The sequence below is a fragment of the Acinonyx jubatus genome, chromosome B2 (genome assembly GCF_027475565.1).
Source record: "Acinonyx jubatus isolate Ajub_Pintada_27869175 chromosome B2, VMU_Ajub_asm_v1.0, whole genome shotgun sequence".
NCBI lineage: Eukaryota > Metazoa > Chordata > Mammalia > Carnivora > Felidae > Acinonyx > Acinonyx jubatus.
Genome location: NC_069385.1, coordinates 55,245,946 through 55,258,898, shown reverse-complemented (window position 1 = coordinate 55,258,898; position 12,953 = coordinate 55,245,946). Strand labels below are relative to the sequence as shown.

At 38.8% G+C, this 12,953-nt stretch overlaps 1 protein-coding gene across 2 annotated transcripts in view; it reads right to left on the bottom strand.

Annotated features, from left to right (window-relative positions):
* RTN4IP1 (reticulon 4 interacting protein 1) overlaps positions 1–12,953 on the bottom strand; it is a 150,967-nt gene that overhangs the window by 14,282 nt on the left and 123,732 nt on the right. For both annotated transcript variants that reach the window (XM_053222419.1, XM_015076642.3), the window contains exons 5-6: positions 10,603–10,651; positions 2,095–2,231 (exon numbers count right to left, since the gene is read on the bottom strand). In XM_053222419.1, coding sequence (XP_053078394.1) covers positions 2,095–2,231; positions 10,603–10,651 — 186 coding nt within the window. The remainder of the gene's footprint in view (positions 1–2,094; positions 2,232–10,602; positions 10,652–12,953) is intronic.

Below are 12,953 nucleotides of genomic sequence, written 5' to 3'. Positions count from 1 at the left end.
ACTGAAGCAGTCAAAAAATAAATAAGTCAAAGTAACAGTCTGGCATCTGCAAGCTAGAGAGATCCCCTTACCAAAAAGGAGCAAGACCACTGTGAGAAAACGCAGAGGGACAAACCGTGGTGTACTTTTGGGGGCCAGGCTGGGCGTGCTCCAGCTTTCCATCTGTCAGGTTCTCCGTTCTCTGGTGACAAATTCCAATGTATATAAAACGTAAGGTAGATAGGGGGAATGGACTGTCCTTGGACTCAGTCTCATGGTGCTATTACTAGAGCAGTAGAAGACATGAGATCAATTGAAACTCCACTGTCTAGAAGCCAGCTGTTGGAGGCCCAGGGAGACCTAGGTCCTGACACACAGGCAGGAAGTAGCTGATAAGATCTCTGCAAGGAACGGTGTGATTCCTCAAATATGCCAAGTGTGTTCCTGACACGGGGCCTTTATATTTGCTGTTATCTCTACCTGAACAAGTGCTCTTCTCCTAGATTCCCTCAAAAATTCATTACACAAATTTTTAGTGAGCACCTACCATATGTTACTACTCTGTTCCAGGTAGAGGGACATAGCAGGGGACCAAAAAAAAAAAAAAAAAAAATCCCATTTTCCTGGCTTGCTCTGAAAAGCCTCTGCTCCAATGCCTCAGAGGTTTTCTTAACTCCCCCCCCCCAACCCCCTCCCTAAAAGGGCCTCCTTCCCCTCAGTTTTTCCCCTCCTTTCCCTACATCAGTGTTCTCAGGAGCATGTGCCATTGAAACCCACCCCCCGACTAGAGCAGGAGCCCCCTGGAAGTGGTGGGGGGCCTGTCTTGTTCTCCACTGTATCTCTATCACATGCTTTAACACTGCCCGGCACAGCAGGTGCTGTAGGGTTGAAGGCATAGGGAGTTGGCTGGCTCCTCGGGGCCGTGCTGCCACACGACTGCTGGGAGTGGGCACTGCTAGCTGAGAAAGGCTAGTGTCCAATGGGGCGCCCCCCTTTTTTTTTTAAACCCATGAAAATACAGGTGACCCTTGAATAGGTGCATAGGTCCAGCTGAACCCAGATTTTTTTTCAATAAATACAGCACATATCATAAATTTATTTTCTCTTATAATTTTCTTAGTAACATTTTCTTTTATCTTACTTTATTCTAAGAATACAGTATATTATATAAATATATATAAATATATATAAATAAATATATAAATAAATATATGAATATATATATACATAATATACAAAATATGTGTCATTGACTATGTCACTGGTAAGGCTTCTGGTCAACAGTAGCCTATTTAATAATTAAGTTTTGGGGAAGTCAAAAGTTAGACGCAGGTTTTCTACTACGTGGGGGCCATGTAGTAGCCCCTAGCCCCCGTGCTGTTCGAGGATCAACTGCACTTTGACTCAAAGTGGACAAGAATAACTGGCTTTCAAAAACTAACAGAAAAAGGGAAGGAAAACCTTTGAAAAAGAAGCAATAAAACATCTTTCTAAATGCTCCTTAGCTGTGTTCTCAGCTGCAGTTCTGTCTTGGCCAGATGAAGACCAGAGTCATCAGCACCCTCTCTACGTCTGCCCAAGCCACAGGCAAGAACAACAGTGTGTGAACGAATCACTGAATCTGCTCCTGTTTGCTACATTAAACCAAGCCACAGCCTGGCGTTTAGATGCACTGAGAACATCCATAGTACTCTGATTACCAACATTTCTACTGCCTTTGCTTCTCTGAAGCCTTTACTAAGCCAAAACACTGCAAGCATGATTAGCATTAGACATGTATTTTCCCCATACCTCTCCACGTTTTTCCTGTGGTGATAGATGCCACCAAATGGAACACCCTTCCAATTTTGTCTTTAGACCTCTTACAAACCAACAATAAAAGGTAACGTAAAAAAATTAGCAAAAGGCCATGCAAGCAAAATATTTTCCTCAGTATGTATCACATCTTGAATTAGAACAGAAGCCACCCAAATGACTTCTTACGGAGCAAGAATTGTTATCGATTCTTTCCTGAGATTCCAACGTGACTGCGAAGTCGCCAAACCATTCAGCCCTGCATGATCAATTGTCTTCGTTCCTACTTCCCAGTGTGAACATTGTTCTAATAATACATACGGTTTTAAAGATTTCAACTGCTCTTCCATATTTCCAGATCTGTAATCAATTACGTCATCTGCGCCGAGCTTCCTTACAAGTTCACTCGCATCCTGAGAGCAAACTGCTGTCACATGAGCAGCCCATGCTTTCATTACCTGTCCAAAAAAAAAAAAAAAAAAGGTGAGGGGTAGAAAAAATGATGGCAGTTTTTGAAAAAATAGTTGGCACCCATATGTGCATTTTTCAGACTAATCCCTAGAGAACTCTGTTTCATCTTAACAAGAACTACAGGAAGCCACTTGTCAGAGACTTAGTAAAAATGATTAAACTTTTATCCACCAAGAAAGTTTCAAGAAATAGATCTCCTTTTCCTGGACAGGACAACCAGTCATCTTGTTGTCATTAAATCATAATCAATCCACTTAGAGAAGAACTCAGTACCTCACCAGTACCAAAAGATATGAGTTGACAGCCTCAGGTTTAGCCCTTCAATGATGACAAAGGCAGCTGGCGAAAACAACAAAAATCACATGTCCTTAGAAAATGACAATTTTAAATATGTCCAGAACATAAAAATGCAACATCTCTTCATCTGCATCTCTAGTAAGTGCTGGTATAGTCTTGAGTCAGACAGCGGTACCGAAACAGCAATCAGATATCAGGTACTAGATAATTAATGAAAAGTACTCTTGAATAGAAGTGGAAGAAAATATGGTCATTTAGGGGCACCTGGGTGGCTCAGTCAGTTAAGCATTCGACTTTGGTTCAGGTCATGATCTCACAGTTAAGAGAGTTCTAGCCCCGTATCTGGCTCTGTGCTGACAGCTCAGAGCCTGGAGCTTGCTTCAGATTCTGTGTCTCCTTCTCTCTCTGCCCCTCCCCCTGCTCATGCTCTGTCTCCCTCTGTCTCTCAAAAATAACTAAAAGTTAAAAAAAATATATGGCCATTTTATCTTCAAAACATGGATCATGTCCTCTCTTTTGGAGTAAAAATGGTTCTCAGGATTTAAATGAAGATGCCTTATATTTTAAAATAAGGAGCAAGCAGACTTAAGTAAAAAGAACTGAATTTTAATGTTATTTAAGATTAAGTATACAGAAAGCATCCTGCTCTGAAATTGCTGTTCTTTTCTACAATGACAGTTTCACAGAATTAGCAGCCTAAGAATAGTTGTTTGAAGTTCATGGAGTAATTTTTGTGCTGATGATCATAGGTCATAACAGATCAGCTGTTTTCTCAATCCTGTCCCAAGTATCAACTTCCTGAGCTTTCCTTATGAGTTGCAAAGGTTCATTAGAAGATAAGAGATCTGTGTTTATTAAGTTCACCACTGAATCCCTACTCTGTGACATACACAGGTACTAATAAATACCTGTTAAATACAAAAACTAAACAAAGAATTTTAAGGCCATCCATAATCTTACCTAACTTCTCATTTTTCCAAAGCAATACTGACCAAGGGTTTATATGCCCTGGAAATCTGAGGGGAATTAAAACATTTAGGAGTGACCTCATATACAACTTTACGACGTTCATGGGCTATAAACAGAAATACTTGAGCATAAGGATATGTAGCTGTCAGCAGAAAGCCCCAAACTAAAGTAGGTGCAAAACATAATCCAAGATGAATATCCAGTATCCATCTTTAAAAAGTGTTAAGGAAAAATGAAATTATGTTCTAAGCATTTAATATGTGTATTAAATCCTCAGGAAGAATATGTCTCATGTTGAAACAGTTCAATAATTTTTTTTTTCTCAAATTCCTAGTTTTTCCTCTCCCACTTAGAACTATCTAGTATCTTTGAACACTATTAAAGACTTTTAAAAACAGTTTTAGCTTTAAAAAAGGATTATGTCAAATAAAACACATGTGTAGAAAATGCCTAGAAGGTAGACCCCACTCAGATAAAGAGGGAGGATGTGGCAAGCATTCTACAACCTCTTTCAGGTGCCCAGCCTCCCTTCTAAGAAGCCACCATTATCATGGTATTTAAAGTAATCATCTCCTTCCATTATAAAAAATAGTTTTAGGGCGCCGGTTAGGCGGCCGACTTCGGCTCAGGTCATGATCTTGCGGTCCGTGAGTTCGAGCCCCGCGTGGGGCTCTGTGCTGACAGCTCAGAGCCTGGAGCCTGTTTCAGATTCTGTGTCGCCCTCTCTCTGACCCTCCCCTGTTCATGCTCTGTCTCTCCTTGTCTCAAAAATAAATTAAAAAAAAAAAAGTTAAAAAAAATTTTAAAAATAGTTTTATCACCCAAATATGCATTCCCTAGACACTTCAGTTCAGTCTTATGCATTTTAAAAACAGGAGGTCTTTTAAGTCTCTCTTTTTAAACTATGGGCTCCTCTTTTAGCCCTTCACTTTCTTATAATTTATTTGTGGAAGAATCCAGGCCATCTGACCTGTAGAGTTTCCCACAGTCTGGAACTTCTTATTGCACACTCACGGGGCAATTCCACATGCTGCTTTGTCTCTGTGTTCTCTTCCAATCTCCTTACAAGACTATGGATAGAGGCTAGCAAAATCATAACAGGCACATAATGTCTGGTTATTGCTCTTCTGAAGATCTTAGTTATTTAATGGTGGTTGTAAAATAGTGATATTCTAATTCTTTTTTCATTTAGTAGTTGGAATACTATCATAAAGAAACATCTCCCCTCATATATAAATTTTGCTTATTCAGGTATACAGTTCATACAGGAAAGGTAAGACAAATAATTGTTTCTCCTTTACCAGTTTATAAAATAAATTGCTTTCCTATCATTTCCCAAAGGTGACCATTTAAAAAATATATATTAAGTCATGTATCTGAAGGATTTTAATCCACTGTATAACTATTGTTGAAGCTAAAATTGTCACATCTTAGTGTCTTCAAGTTGGCTTCTATGTCTTTTTTTTAATGTTTATTTTTGAGAAAGAGCACACACACAAGCGGGGGAGGGGCAAAGTGAGAGGGGGACAGATGATCCAAAGCGGGCTCCCCACTGACAGCAGAAAACCTGATGCAACACTTGAATGCGTGAACCGCATGATCATGACCTGAGCCAAAGTTGGATGCTTAACCAACTGAGCCCTCCAGGCACCTCAGCTCCCAAGTCTTTTTTGACACAACTCAAGTAGTTTTTGATAGTTTCTCTGCTATTTCATATATTCTAGACTCATTATTGTACATTTCGTGTCCTAGATCTAGAATCTGCGTTTCTCCAAGAAGTCCTGTATTATTTTCATGAGCAATGATCTATCAAGAGATAGCTTTACATACACAAAGTATCTCTTGAGTTCCTATTGAAATCTCCAATTCAAATTCAGGACTACAAAGCTCCTACTTAACTGCTTTCCTGTTTTACCTGTGTCTCCTTTCTTCCACACATAAAATCCTGGCTGTCAAAGACACAGGCGCGACAATTAAAATATACCATAAATACCTGGTTTGGTTTTTTTTTACTGTACATTATACGCATAAGTCTTTGAGTACTAACATTATTTATTATTACTAACACTAATGACCTGATTAATGAAAGCATTACAATTTTAATATATGTTCTTCCAGTTTTCCCCCTCTTTTAAAAAAGAGTTGTGCTGTATTTGCCTCATCAGAGCATATGGCTTTTACACAATGCACTCTTTCTAAGCCCTTAGTTTTAGTTCTACAGATACATTTACATTTAACATTTCCCACCAGTCCTTAATTTGATATCTCACCAGTCATTTCAGTTGCCAGAAGTTCATGCTCTAGATTTCTGCAAAAGGGGTAAGAACATATCCTCCAAGTTCTTACAAGTTATTAATAGTTCCTATGTGATCTTTTTATATGAAGGCCAGTTTGGCTGTATATGAAGTTAGTATAGTCTGGGGCGCCCGGGTGGCTCAGCCAGTCAAGTGTCCAGTTTTGGCTCAGGTCATGATCTCATGCTTCATGAGTTTGAGCCCCACATCGGGCTCTGTGCTGACAGCTCAGAGCCTGGAGCCTGCTTCCGATTCTGTCTCCCTCTCTCTCTGCCCCTCCCCCACTCGTGTTCATCTTCTCTCTCTTAAAAATAAACATTAAAAAAAAAGTTAGTATAGTCTGAAGACACGCAAGCAAGGGTATACTAAACACGTTACTCCATCCTTCCCCCTCGCACTACAACATTGCTGTCAAAAAGTCTGATGCTAATCTAATTTTTACTTCTCAGAAGTAAAAAATTTCACAGAGGTGACTTTTTTTTTTAAAGGTGTCCCTGTCCCAAGGTTTTTTGTTTTTTTTCTTTAGAAGCCAGTAATTCTACTAGGATTTTCCTTGATATTGCTCATTCTAGGACCCTGTCCTTAGAGAAGTGCTGTGGTCATGTAATATATAGTTTCAAATAATCTAATTTCAGGAAAATAAAGAAGTTTCTTGAATTACAGATTTTAGTATTTGTTCGATTCCCTTGTTTTGGTTTTCCTCTTCACAGATTCTTACTGTCCACATATCAGTCGCCTTTCCTCTCTTCAATATTTGATACTATCTCTTGAATTTGCTTTACTTGTTTTCTTTTGGGTTTTAAACTTTTTCCTATTTTGCACATTCTATTTCTATTTATGGCAGCATTATGGATTGTGTTTGATGCTACTGAATTCCTTCTAGTTTAGTCTTCATTGCTAAATAATTTGGTTTATTTTTACATTTTTCCCCAAGTTTTTCCAAGTCTGTTTTGTTTGTTTTTTCATGTCTTGTATATTTTTAATTTTTTAAACCTGTTTTGAAATTGTAGGCTATATTTGGGGGCACTTGGCTGGCACAGTTTGGTAGAGCATAGGACTCTTAATCTCAGGGTTGTGAGTTCAAGTCCCACATTAGATGTGGAGTCTACTTAAAAAAAAATTAGAAATCATAGGTTACATTTGATCTGTCCTGTGGGCATATTTTCTGATGTGCTGTTATCGTCTGCAGATATGTTCTTCTATTCCTTATTCTCATAATAACTTTGTATGAGATCAAACCTTGATACTTTCCTATTGCTGTTTTTATTTAATTAAGATATTTTTGTTATGGGGCGCCTAGGTGGCTCAGTTGGTTAAGCATACTATTTCAGCTCAGGTCATGACTTTGTGGTTTGTGGGTTCAAGCCCTGTGTCAGATTCTGTGCTGACAGCTCAGAGCCTGGAGCCTGCTTCGGATTCTGTGTCACCCTCTCTCTCTGCCCCTCTCCCATGCACACTCTGTCTCTCTCTCTCTCTCCCTCTTTCAAAAAAAACATTTAAAAGAAATTTTAAAAAGTATTTTTGTTGTAAAATGTAACACCGAAAAGTGTATGGAATTTAAATGCATAGCTTAACAAATTATTACAAAGCAAACAATACTGTAAGCATCACTCCATATTAAGACCTGGATCGCACATCATGCTTATGAGCCTCCTAACTTTCTCCCTCCCAATCAAAGCCCCCTCACTCCCTCAAAAGTAATACTACCACCCAGACTATTACATGACCCTTTTTACTTTTTTTTTTTTTAGAGTCTTACTCCCTAACACTCTTTAGTTTAACCTGTTCTTGAAGGTCATTAAACAGAATCGAATTGGCTATCTGACTTCTTTCATTAATATGCTGTTCATAAGATTCGTGTACTTCACTGTGTGCAACTATAGTTTTCATGATTATATAATATTCCAATGTAAGACTATACCACAAATCATCCATTTTACTGTTGATGAATATTTCAGTTGTTTCCAGTGGGAGATAATATCTAGAATTCTGGTACATGCATGTTAACAGTGCATATAATTGCAGAGTATATTCGTAAAAGTGGATATTTTGGGTTGCCATAAGGCCACATACATTCAGATTTATTAGATAGTACCCAGTGATTTCCCAAGTGCCTGTACCAATTTACGCGCTAACCAGCAGGATATGGTATTTCTCTTTTCCTCCCACCCTCCCTCCTTTTCCTTTCTTCCATTTAGTTATTCATTAACCTACATCCGACTTAAAAAGAAGTCAAGGTGTGCATCTCCTAGCAGTCCTCTCCCCTTCCCCTAATTTAGTTAGCACGTAGATGAAACCTTCCACCACTATCTGGGTCTTCAAAAGATCTGCGGTGGGGTCTGGGTGGGAGAGCATAGCACCCGAAGTCTCCCTTCTGGAAAGTGATGTGGCCGATCCTCTGAATATGCTCACTAGCCCCATAGTGCAGAATGGGCCTCTCCCTGCACATTGAGGGAGGCTCAATAATCAAGCCCCCTCCCTCAGGAGCCAGTCAGTTACACATTCAACCATAATGGGAGCAGCCACTAGGTGCCAACCTGTTCCTGGAAGCTCAGGGCACTGTTTTGTTTTCTTCTGTTTGAGGTAAAGTTCAGATAGAAACATAAAATTCAACATGTTAGCAATTTTAAAGTGTACAATTCATTATGTATGTTCACAACATTGAACAACCATCGCCACTGTCTACTTCTAGAACATTTTCCTTACCTCAAAAATAAACCCCATGCCCATTAAGCAGTCATTCCCCATTCCTTCCTTCCCCAACGCTTGGCATCACTAATCTGCTGTCTCTATGGAGTTGCTGCTTCTGGATAAGATCTAAATGGAACAATACAAAATGTGACCTTTTGTGTCTGGATTCTTTCACTAGCATAATGTTTTGAAGGCTGATCAACGTTGTATAATGCAGCAGAACTTCATCCTCTTTTATGGCTGAATAATATTTCACTGTGTATGTATCTACCACATTTTCTTTATCAATTGATAGACATTAGGGTTGTTTCCGCTCTTTGGCTACTATGAATATGGATGTTGCTATGAACATCTGTGTACAAGGTTTTGTCTGAACATATGTTTTCATTTCTCTCAGGTATATACCTAGGAATGGAACTACTAAGTCTTTTTTTTTTTTCACGTTTATTTTGAGAGAGAGAACGAGCGTGCACATGTGTGTGCAAACAGGGCAGGGGCAGAGACAGAGGGAGAGAGAGAAAATCCCAAGCAGGCTCTGCACTGTCAACACAGAGCCTAACTATGGGCTCAATCTTATGAACCATGAGATCATGACCTGAGCTAAGATCCATGAGTTAGAAGCTTAACCACCTGAGCCACCCAGGCACCCCTGGAACTACTAAGTCTTATGGCAATTATATGTTTAACATTTTAAAGAACTGCCAAACTGTCTTCCATAGCAGCTGCAGCATTTTACATTTCCCTTAGCGTGTACAAGGGTTTCAGTTTCTCTACATCCTGATCAACATGGCCATTTTCTGTTTTCTTTTTTTCAATAGCCATCCTAGTAGGTGTGAAGTAGTACCTCACTATGGTTTCCATTTGCATTTCCCTAATGACTAATGATGCTGACTATCCTTCCATGGGCTTACTGGCCATTTGTAGATCTTCTCTGGAAAAAAAAAAAAAAAGGCTATTCAAGTCCTTTGCTAATTTGTTAACTGGGATGTCTTTTGTTGAGTTGTAAGAATTCTTTATATATTCTGGGTATTATACCCTTATTAGAGAAATGATTTACAAATATTTGCTCCCCGTGTGTTGACTTATTCCTTTCTTAATGTTGTCTTTGAGTCACAAAAACCGTTAATTTTGATGAAGTCCAATTTATCTGGTTTTTGTTTTTTTTTTCTTCTGGTGCTTATGCTTTTGGTGTCATACCAAAAAATCTGTTGCCAAATCCAAGGTCATGAAGATTTACTCTTGTTTACTTCTAAAAGTTCAATAGTTTTAGCTCTTATGCTTAGGTCTTTGACCAGGGCTGAGTTAGTTTTCACATATGATGTAAGGTAGGAGTCCACCTTCATTCTTTTGCATGTGGTATCTAGTTGTTTCAGAATCATTAACTGAAAAGATTATTCTTTTCCCTATTTAACCGTATTGCCACCCTAGTAAAAAAAAAAAAAAAAAAAAAAAAAAAAAATCAATTGACAATAGATGTATGGTTTTATTTCTGGATGTTCAATTCTATCCCATTGATCCGTATGTTTATCTTTAAGCCAGTATCACATTGTTTTGATTACTGTAGTTGTGTAGTAAGTGTTAAGATTGAGAAATGTACATCCTCCAACTTTGTCCTTTGTCAAGATTGTCAATTTGGGGTCTCTTGAAATTCCATACGCATTGTAGGATCAGCTTGTTCATGTATGCAAAAAAGGCAGTTGCCATTTTGATAGGACTGCATTGAATCTATAGATCACTTTGGGGAAATAATGCCATCTTTACAGTATTTTGGCTACTTCATTTCTATATACATTTTAGAATCAGCTTATCAGTTTCTACCAAATTGCAAACTTCCATCCACCTGCATTGTCCCCAGTCTTCCTTCCAAAAGGCTTTCCTACATTTGTTATAGAGGACATCAATAAACTAACTCATGTATTAAACCACTAGAGAGGTTAATGCTTCCTTCTACATTAGGAAATTTCCTTCTTAGAAAAGCAAGCTGAAATTACAATGAATTTACTGAACCTATCTTTCTCTCAGCCTTAAAAAACTAATTTATAACGTGTGAACTTATAAATTCATGAAAATAATCTTCCTATTCACAAAACTAAAAAAACTGTCTTACCTGTATAGCAAAAGTACCAACTCCACCTGAAGCACCCAAGATTAAAACACTGTAATGCAAAAGAAACTACAATTAATGAAAATATTAGGTCAACATAATGGGATAAATAAACAAGAGGTTTTCAATATGAACTGGCTCAAAGCAAATAAAGTCATTCAGCTTCCCAAGGTTATATCACATAAGGATTTTCATTTTAGGCTCACCAAGAATCTATAAATGCTTAAAGTTAAACATTCTATGAACTCTCTACTAAGAATACCAAATACCAAAAATATCAAACACCAAAAATACCCACATATTGTATTTTTTTTAAGTGTCTCAAACAGTTCTTGGTAACATATGCCTTACAATTTTTCCTGGCTAAAATTATCATAACTTTCTCTGTAAGAGGGAGCTATGGGATCCTTTCAGTGTGTTAGATTCAGTAGCTCTCTAAGAACAAAATCACATTCCTGACCACATTCCTGCCAAAGTAGAATGTCTTTTGTTCAGACATGTCCCGACGAGCTCATCAACTTTCATAAATAGAAATCAATCTTATCCTCAATTTGGCTTCCTATTAAAGCAGATGAATCTGTCCTATCAGCACAAACAACCTTGGGCTCCAGGGTTTTACTACATTTGCTTAGTGTAGCCCTCTTGTCCTTCTAGACCAAGGGTGTTCAGTTTGGAGTTTACATCCTCCAGGCTCTCTCCCTCGCCCTGTCTCGCTCCTATCCTACCTTCGGTTTCATTTTATGGCCACGGATACCATCTAACATCCCGGATCATTTTGCTATTTTGGGGTTTGGATTCTACACCTCTCTCACTGCCCTTAACACGCCAATCCTGGGTTCCTATCAGTTTGGTCTCAACCCAAAAGGACTTCCTCTCTCTCAGCTCCGGTTGCCCAAACTATGTCAGTCCCTCTTTGACTTGGCAGCTAGAAAGTGCAGAGAATTTTGCCACCTGCCTCTAGCAAGTACACAGGATCTCGGGACATGCATTCTGTCTATAATCCTAACCCGAGTTTCATTTTATGTTTTCCTCTCTTACCCAAATCACAGAAGGCTGTTCGTCACCCTTTAGATCTTAAAAGTTACTACTAAAATTTCTGAGCCAGCTATTCCCTTTGAAAGCAATACTATTAAATGTAATTAAAATCAGTCTCCTTGTTAATTGTGTTCCTTCTAGAGAAATTACTTTTAATTTTCAAAGAATTATAAAGTGCACAGAAGGGAAAAAAACCTTCAAAGACAAACTCCTCTAAAATCCTACACTTCATACATTTAATAGCTTGAGTACTTCCTAAACAGAGGAAGAATGAGAAGCATTAAAACTGCCTCACAGACATATCCAAAAATTAATTTATCCATGAAATATTCTCTTGTTATTCTGGCCCATTTTTATGGAAATGTGGTAAGTCAAACATTCATGTAAATTCTTCACAGTCTAATCTTTATCTCAACTCTGACTTCTATTTCCTAAATAGAACTCTCTCAGCTACCCTGGTCCCCTCACTCTTATGCTCAAGTCCTATGCATACTGACCCATTCCTCAAACTCTCAAATGCCTTTACTGCTTGCTGAAGTGTCCCTGCCCTTGCAGCCAAATCTGTTTTCCTACACCCCTAAAAAAAAAGCCCCAATGTTATGCATTTGGCATTTGCCATGATGTTAACTTTCACCCATATGCTTGCTTCCCAAGGTATTCTGGAAGGCTTTGAGGGCAGAGAGCACGTATTGTGAAGCACTGGGCATACTACCCTGGACATAACAAATGCCTGATGTTTCTTGACGTCAAATATCATCCAAATCAGCAGTTTATCCTACAATCAAGGCAACAATTGCTACTACCTCAAGTGAGGGAATCGCTCTGATATTTGGAAGACTGCATCAAAATTTCTTCCAGTAAAGAAAAGTTTGAAATTCATTTCTACTTCTCTCCCTGGGAATGCTGTATTAAGAGGATACCAGGGACACCTGGGTGGCTCAGTCAATAAAGCATCAGACTCTTGATTTTGGCTCGGATCATGATCTCATGGTTCATGAGTTTGAGCCCCACTTGGGCTCTGCTCTGGCAGTGTGGAGCTTGCTTGGGACTCACTCCCTCTCCTCTCTCTCTGCCCCTCCCCTACTCTCGCTCTCTCTCAAAGTAAATGAACAAACAAAAGAGGATACCAAACATAATGGCTGCTTAAGGATCCAACTGCCAGATACATCTCCAACCTTATTATTGTCAGCTGATCACCTCCCCATAACTCTTGATCCACAGCAGCCTCATTCCTCCAAATTAAAAAGCAAAAATGTTGTTTCACAGCACTGCTTGGCAGAAGAGGGAGTGGTTCTACAACAGCAGCTTCAGTTCCTGAT